Source organism: Ovis aries, chromosome 4 (genome assembly GCF_016772045.2).
Source record: "Ovis aries strain OAR_USU_Benz2616 breed Rambouillet chromosome 4, ARS-UI_Ramb_v3.0, whole genome shotgun sequence".
Taxonomy (NCBI): domain Eukaryota; kingdom Metazoa; phylum Chordata; class Mammalia; order Artiodactyla; family Bovidae; genus Ovis; species Ovis aries.
In genome coordinates, this window is record NC_056057.1 from 29499469 (window position 1) to 29520364 (window position 20896).

Genomic DNA, 20896 nt, shown 5'->3' on the forward strand with positions numbered 1-20896 from the left:
GTTAAATACCAATGTAATGGCCACTGGAGCCATCACAGCAAAAAGTAGTTAATGTGGAGATGCCAGGACTAGCTCACCTTGAAGTGAACCCCATTTCCAACACTTACTTGCTCTATGACCTTGGGAAAGTCACTGAAAATTCAGCCAGGAAAACTGCCATGACATATGGTTACAAAGCAAGTTCAAATATCACAAAATATTAAATAATCCTCCTACCTATTTGCTTAAATTTCATTTTCTTCTGGGAGTATGACTAATTTTTTTTTCTCTACCAATAATTTTAGTGCGATTAAATTTAACATTGAAGCACAAGGGAAAAAACATTCTACCACAAATGTAAGACATGTATCTCTACAGATTTTGAAAAAATATATTTTAAAAAGTATATAGCCAATCAATCAATGTAATTCACCACATTAACAAATTGAAAAATAAAAACCATATGATTATCTCAATAGATGCAGAGAAGGCCTTTGACAAAATTCAACATCCATTTATGATAAAAACTCTCCAGAAAGCAGGAATAGAAGGAACATACCTCAACATAATAAAAGCTATCTATGACAAACCCACAGCAAACATTATCCTCAATGGTGAAAAATTGAAAGCATTTCCCCTAAAGTCAGGAACAAGACAAGGGTGTCCACTTTCACCGCTACTATTCAACATAGTTCTGGAAGTTTTGGCCACAGCAATCAGAGCAGAAAAAGAAATAAAAGGAATCCACATTGGAAAAGAAGAAGTAAAACTCTCACTGTTTGCAGATGACATGATCCTCTACATGGAAAACCCTAAAGACTCCACCAGAAAATTACTAGAGCTAATCAATGAATATAGTAAAGTTGCAGGATATAAAATCAACACACAGAAATCCCTTGCATTCCTATACACGAATAATGAGAAAGTAGAAAAAGAAATTAAGGAAACAATTCCATTCACCATTGCAACGAAAAGAATAAAATACTTAGGAATATATCTACCTAAAGAAACTAAAGACCTATATATAGAAAACTATAAAACACTGATGAAAGAAATCAAAGAGGACACTAATAGATGGAGAAATATACCATGTTCATGGATTGGAAGAATCAATATAGTGAAAATGAGTATACTACCCAAAGCAATTTACAAATTCAATGCAATCCCTATCAAGCTACCAGCCACATTTTTCACAGAACTAGAACAAATAATTTCAAGATTTGTATGGAAATACAAAAAACCTCGAATAGCCAAAGCAATCTTGAGAAAGAAGAATGGAACTGGAGGAATCAACTTGCCTGACTTCAGGCTCTACTACAAAGCCACAGTCATCAAGACAGTATGGTACTGGCACAAAGACAGACATATAGATCAATGGAACAAAATAGAAAGCCCAGAGATAAATCCACACACATATGGACACCTTATCTTTGACAAAGGAGGCAAGAATATACAATGGAGTAAAGACAATCTCTTTAACAAGTGGTGCTGGGAAAACTGGTCAACCACTTGTAAAAGAATGAAACTAGATCACTTTCTAACACCGCACACAAAAATAAACTCAAAATGGATTAAAGATCTAAATGTAAGATCAGAAACTATAAAACTCCTAGAGGAGAACATAAGCAAAACACTCTCAGACATAAATCACAGCAGGATCCTCTATGATCCACCTCCCAGAATTCTGGAAATAAAAGCAAAAATAAACAAATGGGATCTAATTAAAATTAAAAGCTTCTGCACAACAAAGGAAACTATAAGCAAGGTGAAAAGACAGCCTTCTGAATGGGAGAAAATAATAGCAAATGAAGCAACTGACAAACAACTAATCTCAAAAATATACAAGCAACTTCTGCAGCTCAACTCCAGAAAAATAAACGACCCAATCAAAAAATGGGCCAAAGAACTAAATAGACATTTCTCCAAAGAAGACATACGGATGGCTAACAAACACATGAAAAGATGCTCAACATCACTCATTATTAGAGAAATGCAAATCAAAACCACAATGAGGTACCACTTCACACCAGTCAGAATGGCTGCGATCCAAAAATCTACAAGCAATAAATGCTGGCGAGGGTGTGGAGAAAGGGAACCCTCCTACACTGTTGGTGGGAATGCAAACTAGTACAGCCACTATGGAAAACAGTGTGGAGATTCCTTAAAAAATTGCAAATAGAACTACCTTATGACCCAGCAATCCCACTTCTGGGCATACACACCGAGGAAATCAGAATTGAAAGAGACACATGTACCCCAATGTTCATCGCAGCACTGTTTATAATAGCCAGGACATGGAAACAACCTAGATGTCCATCAGCAGATGAATGGATAAGAAAGCGGTGGTACATATACACAATGGAGTATTACTCAGCCATTAAAAAGAATTCATTTGAATCAGTTCTGATGAGATGGATGAAACTGAGCCAATTATACAGAGTGAAGTAAGCCAGAAAGAAAAACACCAATACAGTATACTAACACATATATATGGAATTTAGGAAGATGGCAATGACGACCCTGTATGCAAGACAGGGAAAGAGACACAGATGTGTATAACGGACTTTTGGACTCAGAGGGAGAGGGAGAGGGTGGGATGATTTGGGAGAATGACATTCTAACATGTATACTATCATGTGAATTGAATCGCCAGTCTATGTCTGACGCAGGATGCAGCATGCTTGGGGCTGGTGCATGGGGATGACCCAGAAAGATGTTATGGGGAGGGGAGGTGGGAGGGGGGTTCATGTTTGGGAATGCATGTAAGAATTAAAGATTTTAAAATTTAAAAAATAAAAAACTAAAAAAAAAAAAAAGAAAGAAAGCAATTTGACATAGTACTGGAATCAAATATCAGGTTGGAATAAAAATACTGATATTTGAATTTCAGTCCCTGGATTAATAAATATATGATTTTGAACAAGTAAAAAAAAAAGTATATAGCCTAGAGTCTTTGAGGGTCTAAGAAATAATGTTTGATTTGACTTTACTTACCTCAGAGTTCACTCACAACAGTATTTATGCAAGAGCAGTGTAATGAGTAGATCAGTCAGCAAGGTTATTTGTTGAGTAAAATTCCAAATTAAATTTTTTGATTTCCTGATTTACCATACAGAGAGGACACCAATAGCATTGTGGAAATAATGGGCTGCTCTCAAAATTGGGCCACTGTGATAGTGATTATCATAGATCAGAATGGAGGAAATAAAATATCTAATTCTAATAAAAGTACAGCTTTATTAGAAAATCATTGCTTTCCTACAAACCACTAAATCCTGAAGATTGACTGCCAAAGATTTTATCTAATAAACTTATTCCCCTTGAAGTAATTTTTAAAAATGTGTCTGATAAGGGAACTGCAACTGTTTCAGAACAGTAAAGCTTGTTTTAAGTATTTTCTAAACATGTGAGACATTTAAGTATATTAAGAGTAGCTAAATCTCTTTAATTTCAAAGAAAAGAAATGGTGGTTCTCAATGATGAGATAACCACAATCAAATGATATGAAGAAGAAATAAACCTATGAAAACAAGACCTAGTGATAAATTCTCTTCAATGAAGCCTGATAGATAAGAATTTTAGTAAATTATTAACCCATGATTAACCTGCTCTATTTCTTTGCAAAGTTGCTAGCTGTCATTCACAGTAGCAAAATGGTTTTGATATCATTACACCACTATCTGTTTTACTTCTAACTTTCAAAGACCCTTGCTTTCTTTGAGTAGCCAACCATGACAGTAGCTTAGCATGAGATAATCCCGATGGTCATTTAATGTAGATAATAATCCTGAACGATTTTGGCTTCTATTAGGATGACCCACGAAGACATCTACTCCTGAAGGTCTGTCAACTAACAATACAATTCAAATTCCTCAAATACTTCCTGGGTGGCTGGTACAACTATTCCCCAGACACTAAGACAGAAATGGGAGGTACCAAGTATGAAAATGAGCAATACACCCCATCTATCCTTAGATTGTCCATAAGTCTTGTAAATGAAACAGGCATCTAAAAATAATAATGGTACAATGTGATATGCAACAATATGCAGAATTGTGTATAATTTTACAGAGTGAACACTGTGTTTCACAAGTCAGGGAGGCATGACATCTTCAAAGAGAATCTTAAATATGTTTTAAATTGATAAATAAGGGTTTTGTAACCAACAGCCTAACAAAAGGCATTTAGAGAATAAGTAGCATTGACAAGAAATTGAAGAGAAGGGTATTCAGGGAACTGGCAATGTTTCAGTATTTCCAGAGTGTAAGACTACAGACAAGGCCAATACTCAAGATTCATACTTTTTTGGCACACTAAAAAAATTACCTGGTTGGAAATTAGTCGGTGAAGGTATGTGAACCTGAAGGGGGGCAGAGAGGATTATGATCAGATCATCATTTCTGGCAGCAGTTGGGATGATATATCCTAGGGAAGTGAGGCTGCAAGAAGATGAGCTGGAGTCCGCTGCAATGCTGTGGTGTCAGATGACAAGTGTTTGAAGTAAAGTAATAAAAGTGGGGATGTAGAAAAAGCAGAAAATTTGAAATAAATTTAAGAAATTAAACTGACAGGACTCGGTGACTAATTGGCTGTTGGAGTGGATAACAAAGGAGACAAATTCTAGAAAAACTCCTGGGAACTCTGCGTACTGTGTCAATAAGGAATTACTTTCTCCTGCTAGTAACAGATACCAGAAATAACTGTGGTTAAAGTAAGCAACAATTTATTTCTCTCCGCCTTGGGCCAAGTGTGAAGAAAGCGCTCTCGGCCTGGACGGTAGCTGTGCCGGGCTCACAGAGACCCAGGCTCCTTCCGTCTCCCTCTCCACTCTCTGTTTTGCTTCTTCATTACAATTTGCATTGTCCAACATGGATGCTGGAGCTCAAGTACAATTTCCATATTTTAAGCAAGGAGCAGAAAGTGAAAGAGCCAGAATGAGCACAGCACAGCTTTTCCTCTCGCTTTTAAGAGGCCCGTAGAACACTCAGCTAACAATTTCCACATTTATCTCTTTGGCCAGAACTTAGTACATGGCCACACCTAGCTTCAGGGATGGCTGGGAAGTCTACTTTGTCTGAATACTTTGCCACTCTGACTGTATTTAGTGTTCAGTGACCAAACAAGGAGGAGAAATAGGTGTTAGAAGGACAATTATTTTCTTTACAAATACCTTGTAACCAATAAGAAAAATTATAGTCAAAGAATATCAGGTGTGGGATACAGCTGGGTAGAGGAAGAGTTAATGCATTTACTTTTGGATATACTGAACACGGCACACTGTTGGTATTAAGGAATAGATAATTAATATTGGTCAGGTGTACAAATATCCAATGGAAAATCAATTCGTTTTAAAAGGAAAAGTAGAAATAGCTATGGAGAAGGCAATGGCAACCCACTCCAGTACTCTTGCCTGGGGAATCCCATGGATGGAGGAGCCTGGTAGGCTGGGTCCATGGGGTCACGAAGAGTCAGAGTGACTTCCCTTTCTCTTTTCACCTTCATGCATTGGAGAAGGAAATGGCAACCCATTCCAGTGTTCTTGCCTGGAGAATCCCAGGGATGGTGGAGCCTGGCGGGCTGCCATCTATGGGGTCGCACAGAGTTGGACACGACTGAAGCAACTTAGCAGCAGCAGCAGCAGAGATAGCTATAATGACTTGAGAGTCATCTGACAGTATGAAAATATGGAAGAGAAGCCAAGTATTCCTAACCTCATCAATAGTACTGAAGTCAAAGACAGAAGTAAATTGCAATAATGGAACTGGGTTAAAAAACACATCACCAGATGGTCAATACCAAAATCAGATTGATTATATTCTTTGTAGCTGAAATATACATTCTGGTATATTGCTATACCTCCCTAGAGCAGTGTTGTTTTTTTTTTTAATTGAATTGAGGTGTCATAAGGAATATACAGAATATTCTCAAATACAAACCAGGCTGCGGTCAGTAATGTCTTCTGCTCTTATAAAGGTATCATCACCATGTGCTTGGTTGAACAGGATGCCCCTGCCCCCCTTTTTAGATTGTGTTATTCCTCAAGATTAATAAGATTGATAGTCTTTGTACCCTTTTAAAAATGTCAATATGTATTTTTAAAGCACCTATTACCAAGCTCATGGACTGAAGAAAAGGAGAATCAAAAGAGGATCTCTGTTACTTGACAAACGTGACTCAACTTTTATCCTTACATCTGTCAGTACAGAAATGAAAATTAGTAGCCAGGTTCTTTGATATCTACACTCTTGTCAGAAACTTTTCCAAATCTATGGCATGTAACAACAAAGCAGACTTACATCCCTCTCAGATGTTGGAATTTCTGATTGAAAAAAAAACAAACAACCCTACTATTTCAAAGAGCCAAAGCACTCTTTTTTCCCAAGTTGCATATTGAAGATACATGAATATATATTGTATATTTACATCTAATGAAAGAACAAGCCTATAATTATAGAGATGATTTTCCAGTGGAAACTATAAGATAAGAAATTATAAACAAGTTTAATTGAATGTGCTCCTTATTGGAACATTAAGCTTTGTATTCTTTGAAAATTTTACAATAAAAATGCTTTGCATGTTAATTTTTTTGATAAGTTGCTTCAATAGACTAAATACAGTTTTGTTCTCCTTATAATGTCCTAATTTTCAATTATGTTGCTTATTTTCTATAAATAAGTCTGATATAACAAATCCAAAAATCAGTACTTGGGTGCAATCTCAAAAACAATAGACTGATTTCAGTTTGTATTCAAGGCAAAGCATTCAGCATCACAGTAATCCAAGTCCATGCCCCAACTACTAATGCTGAAGAAGCTGAAGTTGAATGGTTCTGTGAAGATCTACAAGAACTTCTAGAACTAAATCTGCCCCAAAATGTCCTTTTCAACATAGGGGATTGGAATGCTAAAGTAGGAAGTCAAGAGACACCTGGAGTAACAGACAAGTTTGGCCTTGGAGTACAAAAATGAAGCAGGGCAAAGGCTGACAGTTGTCCCAAGAGAACACACTGGTCATAACAAATGTCATCTTCCTACAACACAAGAGATGGCTCTACACATGGAGATCACCAGATGATCAATACCAAAATCAGATTGATCATATTCTTTGTAGCTGAAAATGGAGGATCTCTGTACAGTAGCAAAAACAAGACCTGGAGCTGACTGAAGCTCAGAACATGAACCCCTTATTACAAAACTCAGGCTTAAATATAAGAAAGTAGGAAAAAACACCAGACCATCCAGGTATGACCTATGTCAAATCCCTTATGATTTTACACTGGGGGTGATAAATAGATTCAAGGGATTAGATCTGGAAGACACAGTGCCTGAAACATTATGGACAGAGCTTCATAACACTGTACAGGAGGAGAGGACAAAAAGCATCCCTAAAAAAAGAAATGCATGAAGACAGAGTGTTTATCTGAAGACACCTTACAAATATCTGGGAAAATAAAAGACGTGAAAGGCATAGGAGAAACGGAAAGATACACCCATTTGAATGCAGGTCAGTTCAGTTCAGTTCAGTCGCTCAGTCATGCCCAACTCTTCATGATCCTAAGGACCACAGAATGACAGGCCTCCCTATCCATCACCAACTCCCAGAAGTTGCTCAGACTCATCTCCATTGAGTTGGTAATGCCATCCACCATCTCACCCTCTGTCATCCCCTTCTCCTCCTGTCCTCAGTCTTTCCCAGCATCAGGGTCTTTTCAAATGAGTCAGCTCTTTGCATCAGATAGGCAACATATGGGAGTTTCAGCTTCAACATTAGTCCCTCCAATGAGCACCCAGGACTGATCTCCTTTAAGATGGACTGGTTGGATCTCCTTGCAGTCCAAGGGACTCTCAAGAGTCTTCTTTAACACCACAGGTCAAAAGCATCAATTCTTCGGCACTCAGCTTTCTTTATAATCCAACTCTCACATCCATACATGACTAATGGAAAAACCATAGCCTTCACTAAATGGACCTTTGTTGGCAAAGTAATATCTCTGCTTTTTAATATGTTGTCCAGGTTGGTCATAACTTTTCTTCCAAGGAGCAAGCGTCTTTTAATTTCATGGCTGCAGTCACCATCTGCAGTGATTTTGGAGCCCCCCAAAATAAAGTCAGCCACTGTTTCCACTGTTTCTCCATGTATTTGCCATGAAGTTATGGGACTGGATGCCATAATCTTAATTTTCTGAATGTTGAGCTTTAAGCCAACTTTTTCACTCTCCTCTTTCACTTTCAGCAAGAAGCCCTTTAGTTCTTCACTTTCTGCCCTAAGGGTGGTGTCATCTGCATATCTGAGGTGAATGATATTTCTCCTGGCAATCTTGATTCCAGCTTGTGCTTCTTCTAGTCCAGCGTTTCTCATAATGTACTCTGCATAGAAGTTAAATAAGCAGGGTGACAATATATAGCCTTGACACACTCCTTTTCCTATTGGGAACCAGTCTGTTGTTCCATGTCCAGTTGTAACTGTTGCTTCCTGACCTGCATACAGGTTTCTCAAGAGGAGGTCAGGTGGTTTGGTATTCCCATCTCTTTCAGAATTTTCCATAGTTTATGGAGATCCACACAGTCAAAGTCTTTGGCATTGTCAATAAAGCAGAAATAGATGTTTTTCTGGAACTCTTGCTTTCTTGATGATCCAGTGGATGTTGGCAATTTGATCTCTTGTTCCTCTGCTTTTACATCTGGAAGTTTACAGTTCACATATTGCTGAAGCCTGGCTTGGAGAATTTTGAGCATTACTTTACTAACGTGTGAGATGAATGCAATTGTGTGATAGTTTGAGCATTCTTGGCATTGCCTTTCTTTGGGATTGGAATGAAAACTGACCTTTTCCAGTCCTGTGGCCATTGCTGAGTTTTCCAAATTTGCTGGCATATTGAGTGCAGCACTTTCACAGCATCATCTTACAGGATTTGAAACAGCTCAACTGGAATTCCACTGTCTCCAATAGCTTTGGTCATAATGATACTTCCTAAGGCCCACTTGACTTCACATTCCAGGATGTGTGGCTCTAGGTGAGTGATCACACCATCATGATTAGCTGGGTCATGAAGATCTTTTTTGTATAGTTCTTCTGTATATTCTTGCCACCTCTTCTTAATATATTTTACTTCTGTTAGGTGCATACCATTTCTGTCCCTTATTGAGCCCACCTCTTCATGAAATATTCCCTTGGTATCTCTAATTTTCTTGAAGAGATCTCTCGTCTTTCCCATTCTACTGTTTTCTTCTATTTCTTTGCACTGATCACTGAGGACGGCTTTCTTTTTTTTTTTTTTTTTTTTAGTTTTTTTATTTTTTAAATTTTAAAATCTTTAAATCTTACATGCATTCCCAAACATGAACCTCCCTCCAACCTCCCTCCCCATAACATCTTTCTGGGTCATCCCCATGCACCAGCCCCAAGCATGCTGCATCCTGCGTCAGACATAGACTGGCGATTCAATTCACATGATAGTATACATGTTAGAATGTCATTCTCCCAAATCATCCCACCCTCTCCCTCTCCCTCTGAGTCCAAAAGTCCGTTATACACATCTGTGTCTCTTTCCCTGTCTTGCATACAGGGTCGTCATTGCCATCTTCCTAAAGTCCATATATATGTGTTAGTATACTGTATTGGTGTTTTTCTTTCTGGCTTACTTCACTCTGTATAATCGGCTCCAGTTTCATCCATCTCATCAGAACTGATTCAAATGAATTCTTTTTAACGGCTGAGTAATACTCCATTGTGTATATGTACCACAGCTTTCTTATCCATTCATCTGCTGATGGACATCTAGGTTGTTTCCATGTCCTGGCTATTATAAACAGTGCTGCGATGAACATTGGGGTACATGTGTCTCTTTCAATTCTGGACGGCTTTCTTATCTCTCCTTGCTGTTCTTTGGAACTCTGCATTCAAATGGGTATATCTTTGCTTTTCTCCTTTGCTTTTCACTTCTCTTTTTTTCACAGCTATTTGTAAGGCCTCCTCAGACAACCATTTTGCTTTGTTTCTTTTTCTTGGGGATGTTCTTGCTCCCTGTCTCCTGTACAATGTCATGAACCTCCATCCATAGTTTATCAGGCACTGTCTATCAGATCTAGTCCCTTAAATCTATTTCTCACTTCCAGTGTATAATAATAAGGGATATGATTTAGGTCATACCTGAATGGTATAGTGGTTTTCCCTACTTTCTTCAATTTTAGTCTGAATTTGGCAATAAGGAGTTCATGATCTGAGCCACAGTCAGCTCCCAGTCTTGTTCTTGCTGACTGTATAGAGCTTCTCCATCTTTGGCTGCAAAGAATATAATCAATCTGATTTCGGTGTTGGCCATCTGGTGATGCCCATGTGTAGAGTCTTCTCTTGTGTTGTTGGAAGAGGGTGTTTGCTATGACTAGTGCATTCTCTTGGTAAAACTCTGTTAATCTTTGCCCTGCTTCAGTCTGAACTCCAAGGCCAAATTGCCTGTGACTCCTGGTGTTTCTTCCTACTTTTGCATTCTAGTCCCCTATAATGAAAGGACATCTTTTTGGGGTGTTAGTTCTATACAGTTTGTAGGTCTTCATAGAAACGTTCAACCTCAGCTTCTTCAGCATTACTGGTTGAGGCATAGACTTGGATTACCATAATATTGAATGGTTTGCCTTGAAAACGAATAGAGATCACTCTGTCATTTTTGAGATTGCATCTAAGTACTGCATTTCGGGACTCTCTTGTTGACAATGATGCTGTTCCAAAGAATAGCACGGAGAGATAAGAAAGCCATCTTAAGTGAACAATGCAATGAAACAGAAGAAAACAATAAAATGGGAAAGACTAGAGATTTCCTCAAGGAAATTGGAGATACCCAGGGAATATATCATACAAAGAGGGGCACTATAAATGACAGAAATGGCAAGGACCTTAGGAGCAGAAGAGATTAAGAAGACATGGCAAGAATACATAGAACAACGGTACAAAAAAGGTCTTAATGATGCAGATAACCATGATGATGATGTCACTCACCTAGAATCAGACATCTTGGAGTGTGAAGTCAAGTGGGTCTTGGGGAGCATTACTATGATGAAAGCTAGTGGAGGTGATGGAATTCTAGCTCATGTATTTTAAATCCTAAAAGATGCTGCTGCTAAAGTGTTGTTCTCAATATGGCAGCAAATTTAGAAAACTTGGGCTTCCCTGGAGGCTCAGATGGTAAAAAATCCTCCTGCAATGCAGGAGACCTGGGTTCGATCTCTGGGTTGGGAAGGTCCCCTGGAGGAGGGCATGGTAACCCACTCCAGTTTTCTTGCATAGAGAATCACCAAGGACAGAGGAGCCTGGCGGGCTGGAGTCCATGGGCTCTGCAAACAGCTGGACACAACTGAGCAACTAAACACAGCACACACACACACAGCAGTGGCACAGAACTGGAAAAGGTAAGTTGTCATTCCAATCCCAAAGAAAAGCAATGCCACCGAGTGGTCAAACTATCTTACAACTGCACTCACTTCACATTTTCAGGACTTCCCTTGTGGCTCAGCTGGTAAAGAATCCGCCTGCAATGCCGGAGACCTGGGCTCGATCCCTGGGTTGGGAAGATCCCCTGGGGAAAGGCTACTCACTCCAGTATTCTGGCCTGGAGAATTCCATGGACTGTATAGTCTATGCGGTCTCAAATAGTCAGACACAACTGAACGACTTTCACTTCACTTCATTTTACATGCTCAAGGTAATGCTCAAAATCCTTCAGCTAGGGTTCAACAGTACATGAACTGAGAACTTCCAAATGTACAAGCTGGAACTAGAAAAGGCAGAGGAACCAGAGATCAAATTTCTAAAACCCACTGGGTCATACTGAAAGCAAGAGAATTCCATGAAAACATCTATGTCTTCTTCATTGATTATGCTAATGACTATGCTGTGTGGATCACAATAAAGTGTGGAAAATTCTGAAAGAGATGGGAATACCAGACCACCTGACCTGCCTCCTGAGAAACCTGTGTGCAGGTCAAGAAGCTACAGTTAGCACTATACGTGGAACAACAGACTGGTTCAAAATTGAGAAAGGAGTATATCATGGGTGTATATTGTCACCCTACTTATTTAACTTATATGCAGAGTATATCATGCGAAATGCCAGGCTGGATGAAGCACCAGGTGGAATCAGTATTGCCAGGAGAGTTATCAGATATGTAGATGATATCACTCTAATGGCAGAAACTGAAGAGGAACTAAAGAATCTCTTGATGAGAGTGAAAGAAAAGAGAAAAATAGCTGGTTTAAAATTCAACATTAAAGAAAAAATATGAAGATCATGGCATCCAGTCTCATTTCTTCATGCAAATAAATAAGGAAAAGTGGAAATAGTGACAGACTTTATTTTCTTGGTTCTCAAAAATCACTGTAGACAGAAACTGCAGCCATACAATTAAAAGACACTTGCTCCTTGGAAGAAAACCTATGACAAACTTAGATAGTGTACTAAAAAGCAGAGATATCACTTTGTCAACAAGGATCCATACAGTCAAAGCTATGGTTTTTCCAGTAGTCATGTATGGATGTGAGATTTGGACCAAACAAAGCTGAGTGCCAAAGAATTGATGCTTTGGGTTGTGGTGCTAGAGAAGACTCTTGAGAGTCCCTCGGACAGCAAGGAGATATCCAACCACTCAATCCTAAAGGAAATCAACCCTGAATATTCATTGGAAGGACTGATGCTGAAGCTCCAATACTTTGGCCACCTGCTATGAAGAGCTGACTCTCTGGAAAACACCCTGATGCTGGGAAAGATTGAAGGCAGGGAAAGAAGGGGATTACAGAGGATGAGATGGTTGGATGGCATCACCAGCTCAATGGACATGAGTTTGAGCAAGCTCTGGGAGATAGTGAAGGACAAGGAAACCTGGCCTGCAGCAGTTTATGGGGTTGTAAAGAGTCAGAGATGACTTAGCAACTGAACAACATCAAGAACAGTAAGTTTAAGATATGAAAGGTCAAAATTTGCTTAGGTTGGCTCTTAGACTTAAATAATTTAGTCTTTTAAAGATGTTTTGGTTTATCTGAATAAGCTAAATAACTGAAGAATCCAAATTCCATCAAAAGGCTTATTAAACATTGAAAATATAAGAAATTTATTTTAAAATATTATTTTTCCCTGGTAATGATTCCTCTTTATGCTAGGATTAAAATTTATAGAGCTCAGTTATTGACAGTATAACTAGTATTAATTTTCAAATATATTGAACTAGTCTCTGTGAACGAGTTAATAAAAAGGATATGTGTTTATATGTGTGTAAATTCCATAACTTGGGAATTCAAACTATAAAGATATTTTTCCAGTTGTACAAGATAAATGCATTCCTTTGCTTACTTTCTATTCTGTTTACTATTGACTTTAATAATATTGAATAATCTGGTTATCCTTTAAAACATTAGTGTTATTCTCTCATACTGGTAACTGGGTTTTACCAATCTTTTTAATAATATAATCTCTTTGGTAACATCATACTCCAAGTTTCAATACTGCAGTATTTAAGGAATTAAATAGAATCCCTTTTTAAAACCCCACATAGAATTTGTAGTGGTAGAGTGCTTTAATTGCTGTATAATTTCCCTCCTAAGTAGATTCTTTCTAATCCTCAGTACCACATTCTAAATCCTTAGGACTGTGCATTTTGGAAAGGGATACTCTATTATTTATTAAATGGCTTTTTAGGAGCTTTTCCTCAAATAGATGGTGAAACTAGATAAAATAGAAAAGGTCAAGAGAAAAATATTTTATTATACTCATCAGTTATGAGCCCATGTGTTTACCCTTTACATAATTTTGTCTGAAAAAATTCATATTCTGAAATACATAGTTAACTTCATGTAATTCAATGAAAATAACCTTAAGAGATAATAAAATAAATCTCAATGCCCAGTACCATTTTAAACCTCAATTGAATAGCATGCTTAGTTAAATTTTGTTGATAAATTCTGTGCTACTCTTTGGTTTCAAACCTTCTGACTAAAATTCAGTTCAGTTCAGTCACTCAGTCGTGTCCGACTCTTTGCGACCCCATGAACTGCAGTACGCTAGTCCTCCCTGTCCATCATCAACTCCCAGAGTTTACCCAAACTCATGTCTGTTGAGTTGGTGATGCCATCGAATCATCTCATCCTCTGTCGTCCCCTTCTCCTCCTGTCCTCAATCTTTCCCAGCATCAGGGTATTTTCAAATGAGTCAGCTCTTTGCATCAGGTGGCCAAAGTATTGGAGTTTCAGCTTTAACATCAGTCCTTCCAATGAACACCCAGGACTGATCTCCTTTAGGATGGACTGGTTGGATCTCTATCAGCTATTTTATTGCTTTATTGTCACAGTAACAGAGAATAAATATTAAGCATGCTGCTGCTGCTAAGTCGCTTCAGTCGTGTCCGACTCCGTGAGACCCCATAGACTGCAGCCCACCAGGCTCCCCCGTCCTTGCGATTCTCCAGGCAAGAACACTGGAGTGGGTTGCCATGTCTTTCTCCAATGCATGAAAGTGAAAAGTGAAAGTGAAGTCGCTCAGTCGTGTCCGACTCTTAGCGACCCCATGGACTGCAGCCTACCAGGCTCTTCCATCCATGGGATTTTCCAGGCAAGAGTACTGGAGTGGGGTGCCATTGCCTTCTCCAATATTAAGCATAGTTAACTTTTATTAACTAATCAAGGACTTAGTGTCATCATGCTATATTTTTATGTAGTCAGTCTCATGTGTTGCTCAAGGGAAAATGTAAAGTTTTACTACACTTACAAATGCCTATATATAAAAAAAAAAATTCTTGGATTAATTTGTTTCTTTTAGTTTTGTCCCCTTGCCTGAAAATTAGAGATAAGAAACTTTTCAATAAAATACCTTGGGACTTCCCTCGTGACCCAGTGGTTAAGAATCTGCCTGCCAATGGAGCGGACATGGGTTCAATTCCTGGTCGGGGAAGATTTTACATGCTGTGGAGCAACTAAGCCCATGCACCACAACTGCTGAGGCCTGCACACTCTAGAGCTCATGCTCTGCAATCAAGAGAAGTCGCTGCAATAAGAAGCCAGCACAGTGCAACAAAGAGCAGCCCCAGCCCACTGCAACTAGGGGAAGCTGGCATGCAGCAATGAAGAACCCATGCAGCCAAAGAGAAAACAAACTTTTTTAATTAAAAAAAAATTAAGTTCCTTTACCACTGAGTTTTAGTACACTGGCATATATAACTGAAATGAAATAATAGCATATAGTTTAAATACCTACGGTTATAGAATAACTACATACTTAAATTGAAAGGAAAATATTCACCTTCTGCTGAGCTTTATCTTAATGGCTTTTCCTTTGGTTTAGTAGAGTGGAGTATTAATGGTATTTGCTGACCTATTTCTGCATCTTAATAAATGATGATCTATTAAGGTTCATCATCCTTCAGATAGTCTTACCTGTATTTCTCATATTTCAAGCTTGTTTGGAAGTTATAGGAAATGGAACAAACAGCAAGCCATTTAATTTTGAATGTCCAGAATCTTACTTTGTCATACAAAATAGACTCAAGGAAAAAGTTAGTTGGTCACATATAATAACACACTGCAAAGAGGGAAAATCAACATGCATAAATGGAAGACATTTTACACGACAGATAGCTCCTGGAAGGACGAATTTGCTACAAGAGAAAGCAACACAAGAATAGCTGTCAGCTGAGTATAGCACTTGAATTTCATTGCAGCCTTTTCTTGATACTCGATCTGTACTATAATTGAAAGTGAGAACTATCAGGGTTGAGAATTTTCCTCCTGACAGAAGCCTTTTTTTTACATCCCTGTTCATTCTACCTGAACTCTACGCTTATGCTTCTGTTGCTGCAATCCTACAAACAGCTTTCAACCAGCTCTTCTTTCACTGGGCCTCAAATACAATGCTTTAAAATATTTTGAGCAAAAAATAGCATCATGTTTTGTTTTTATCTTCATTTAGAATATAAAGTATAATCTTGGAGTCATTTAGGTAAATAGTTTCAGGAGTTCTTTTTAGCATATTTTCAGAGACTCCCATTTCTTTTGAATCAATTACTCCTCCAATTACATAGCGTCCTCATTAAAAGATCATCACAAGGGAAAACAATTTGATCCTATTAGAATCCACAGATTCAAAATAGGAAACTCTGTGTTGAGTAAATAAAAGATTATGTGTCAGGCTATTTTTCATGCATAGGGAATACAAATTTTCAGCATTTTACAAATGAAACCACAAATCTGAGAAGATGAAATCAGTTTCTTTTCTGAGTTGAGTCTTTAGTAATCAAGCAGCTTTCATATTATTAAATGCATGCCTGAAGAAAAACACCAGCATCTTGAAAGAATTCTGCATGTTGGGCATACAATGAAACTGTGCATTTTCTGAGAATCAATTGAAAGAGAGAATACAAGACTTCATTATATTAAAATATTTCCAGCCTTTCTCTCAAGGCAGAGAAAGGGAAGAGTAAAGTTATCATACAACCAATATTTGAAACTGGAGCTGATGAAAAAGTCAAGAATTGTGACTGCTCTTTAGCATGTTTTTCAACTTAAGATTGTAATTCCATTTAACACTAAACATTCCTCCTTTCTAAATTCCTTTACATTTGTTATATAAATACAAAATAAAAGAATAACCATCATATTTGAAAATTAGAAGACTATTAGTTAAAACTTTGGAGGCTAAAATAATGAAGATAAAGTATTGATTATAGGATGCTTACACTTATAATCGGTATGAATTAGCAAACATGCAAATTCAAGTACAAAATTGAAATCCTTTGTGCTTTTTTTTTTTTTTTTTGCAAAGGACTGATCTAATTTGCCAACATGTTTTTAAGATGAATATTTTCTGTGAATGGGCAAACATTTGTTTAATGACTTTTGCTTATTAGAAGCTAGTAAATATTTTAGAGTATTTCTGCCATCTCAGTTACACCTCTGAAGGTAGCAGGAATGGTGTTACAGATGTTTCATTTATGACTTTCTGCAGGAACACATCCCCTGGGATCTATGGGATCAATGTAATCCAAGGTCATCTCAAATATAATGCTGTACTTGTGGTCCAAGGATGGAGACTGCAGAGGAACCAGATAACAGGACATTTATACACCTCTGACCTTATTTAATGGAATCTTGTTGGATCACAATATGATAGGAAGAATTACCACTGAAATGACACCGGGAAGTATTTTATAATATCAAGGCTTTAAAATTATTTTCTTGCCTTTCCCTCATGGAATGGAAATTTACCATCTGGTCAATGAAAACCGTTAGAGTTTACTTGTGTCTGGTTCATAATGTTGTGGAACACCGGGCAGTCACGGCTACATGGAGAGGACCCCATGACAGGTAGGAGAAACCAGGGAAAAGCAGAAACAGTGAGTGACTATTGCAGGATGTACTGGAGACAGACAATCGTGACCATATCTAGGCTGTGGCGATTCAACCAGTCCTGGAAGAGGAATAGCCATCTGCCTCAGGCACACCTCCAGCATAGTCAGGCAAGCCAATCAGAGACTGTGAGACTCCCCAGCCTGCTTCTTAGAATCAGTACCTGGTTAGTTAGTTAGTACCTAGTCCTAACTAGATACTTCCTCTCCACACCACACAAGTAATATAAACCACCAAATAAAACAAAAGAAAAGAGAAACTTTCTTTTTTCCCTTTTGATAAGAACTATTCTTAACAGAAAACCACATAACATCTAATAGGTACTTACATGATGGTAACAAAATTACAGACTTTCCTTCATAAGGATTCAGAAAGCAGTAAGCAAAAAGACCAAACCAATCATTTTAAACTGACCTGATTCAGTTGGCTGTTCATCAACCAGTGACCTTCAGAGATCCCAGTTTAGTGTTTGCTGCACAGCATCTGGTTATCTGGTTTACCAGGTGGTCTGTTAAAATAAAAATTTAGGCCAAATGTACCACATTTATTAATACGAAGGTACAAAACATACAACATGCTTTTGCAACGTTGGGGCTGTTATTTTCTTTCCTTGGGCACACTGACAAGAATGCACACACCTGACAACAGAATCAGCCTAGTTTTCACTGGGTTTGATTACAGTCTTCTTTATAACAAAGACCTTGCACTATGTAGAGCTCTAATATCATGTTTTACTCTAAAGATGTTCAGCCTTTGAGAAAATGGGATATTTATATATTGTTCATGCCAGAGATATGTTGCCACTCTGATGACCTCCACACATGTATTCCATATTTTTGCCACAGCACTGTGAAACAAATTGCCAATTAAATATTTATTATACAAAGACTACACAGTATTAAAGAAGGGAAATGTATCCTAAGTAATAAAATGAAATAAGTTCAAAGAAGGGAAAACTAATAATGAACATTTTATAATATCAGGAAGATTGAAGTGTTAATTTACCCTATAAATCTATCAGAGAAACATCTGAGCTCAAGAAACAGTGTCTCAGTCAAAAACAACAACAACAAATTATCCAACTTAACTATGCAATGGATACCTTGAAGAATTTATTAGATACTATGGAAAATTAAGCCAATGAATTAAAAGAGAAGTTAGAGGAATTCTCCCAGACATGGCAGAAAAGAAGAGAGATAAATAGAAGCAAAAGAGAAGAAACACAAGAAATTCAATATACATGCACTATGAAGTCCAGAATATAGAGTGATTTCTAATATTTGGGGAATAAAAATTGCCAGTTGTTTTATTTATTCAAAGTTATTCATGCTCATAATTAGACTGAAGTAGTTTAATTTTAATGCAGAATTTAAATGGTTATCACTCTAGATCCATGTTGTCCAATACGGGAGCCACATGGCACAATTATCTACTGAACACTTGAAATAAGTCTAGTCCAAATGGATACATGCTATAAAGGTAAAATCCACACTGATTTTGAAGACTGAGTATGAATACATGACTATAAAATATTGTTAGTTTTTTACCATTTATTACATGAAATAATTATGTTTGATATATTGAGTTACACACAATGGATTACTAAAATTTATTCATCTGTTTCTTTTTACTTTTTCAATGTATCTATTAGAAAAGATTTTTATTGGATAGTGTTGCTCTAGACAGTGCTGACTTGCCTTGGAAACATTTTGTTACTTTTACTTAGGATTACTTTCAAAATCTTGAGTCACATTCCCAGGAAACTTTAGAAGCAAATCTCACTTGAATGTGGACTGGATATTGGAAAATAGTCAGAAGGCATTTTGAACAAAGCCTGTTAAGTAAGGTGGTGATGAATTTGGACAACACATTAGCAATCAAAAACAAGGGGCCGGAACTAAACACGGGGTTTTCTAATTTGGGATGACTCATCATTTGGATTGCAGTATATCACTTCAGACTTCAACTTCCTTTTCTATAAAATGAGAAGTCTAGCTAGCATATTTTGAAGGCTGTGTCACTTCTCTTTGTAATTTTATAAATAATTTACATTGGCCTTAACAGTATAATACTGTGGAATTGGTTCTGGAATCTGCTGAAATACCTAAAGAATTATGTTAACTCTGTTTGCATCTATTAATGGTAGTATTATCCACTGAGAATAGAGACTTTATCGTAACACAAGCCAACTAAGGAAAATATTTTCTACTATTTCTTTACTCTTACATGTTTGATTTTGCTGGGTCCTTTCTTTGTAAATTAAAAAAAAAAAGAATGTTTAAAGGTTATTTATAATCAAACACTAAACCTAAATTCACTCCTATAATGACTCTTTACATTTCACAAAATAGTTTCTGCAAATTCCTTTTTTTAATAATCTGCATTAATAAAAGGCATTTATTTGCATATAATTTATTGAACTTATATAATTATACTTTTCTTTGTCTTATATTTTGATAATTATTTCTTTGATGACTTTAATTATAGGCACTTCAGTAAGACCTGAAAGTAACAACATCATTTCAACTGGTATTTTGAGAAAATCTTTCAAAACTAGATGAATGGATTTTAAAGGTAATAAATCCTTTGGTCTTTTTCCATGTGGTTCTGGCAGAGTTTGTAATATGAAAATAAATAAAATTCTTTTACTGCAAATATATCTGTTATGTCTCTGAGCAGGAATGTGCCTTTTAATGAAACACTGAATGTGCATAAGCTGTTCTAGTCAAATAACCTAAAGGTAAAAATACATATTAGGTCATAACCTCAAATGTTCTAGAGTTTTCTCCTGCATTTTCAATGAAGTCTACTACAATCACATTTTTTCCCCAAGCACTCTTGGGAAAATGCTGTCTTCTTTAGTTGCTCTGTGTGTGTTTTACATATTTGGGGCTGGTGCAAGGTATTTTTATAATCCACTGGGTAACATGGTCAGTTCACACTGAATAAAAATTGTCCAAGCCATTTCTTAATGAATTAATTCATTTATTAAATGTTAAAGACATGGTAGTTGTGGATATAGTAACAGGTACCTGTTACCTAGGCTTCTTAAATGTTGAAGACAAATTTCAGTTCTATCTCTATGTGATCATTCAGCAATTCGGGAAAACAAATCTTAGCACACAGTAAGAACTCAAGAAATATTTCTTGAATGAATAAATCATTGAACCATGTTGTAATAATATAAATAACTAATGTGTATTAAGTTCCTGTTTTGCACCAATGTGTAAGAACATGTAATTTAATACTCATAAGAACTCCATAATACACACACACCCCTCCAATTTTATAAATGAGGAAAGGTGGCTCAGAGAAGCTGGACAACTGACTGTGGCCACTAAACCAATAAATCACGGTGCTGGGATTTGAACCCAGGTCCAGAAAACTACAAAGACTGTAACACTCTCATTTGAACACCACTGTGTTTTGAATTTGTGGTTCATTATCAAGACAAAGCCAGGTATGATCCTGCTGGCTATAAATCACACTTTAAACATTTAGGGTTGAGGATAAAGTGTGATCACCAAAATGGGGCAGG

The 20896-nt window shown here is 37.2% G+C and overlaps 1 protein-coding gene across 3 annotated transcripts in view; it reads right to left on the reverse strand.

The window, feature by feature from the left end:
- Positions 1 to 20896, reverse strand: part of TMEM196 (transmembrane protein 196) — a 349550-nt gene that overhangs the window by 113668 nt on the left and 214986 nt on the right. For all 3 annotated transcript variants that reach the window (XM_042248433.2, XM_042248432.2, XM_060414956.1), the window contains exon 3: positions 17773 to 17866. In XM_042248433.2, the coding sequence (XP_042104367.1) occupies positions 17773 to 17793 (21 nt within the window). In that variant the 5' untranslated portion in view covers positions 17794 to 17866. The remainder of the gene's footprint in view (positions 1 to 17772; positions 17867 to 20896) is intronic.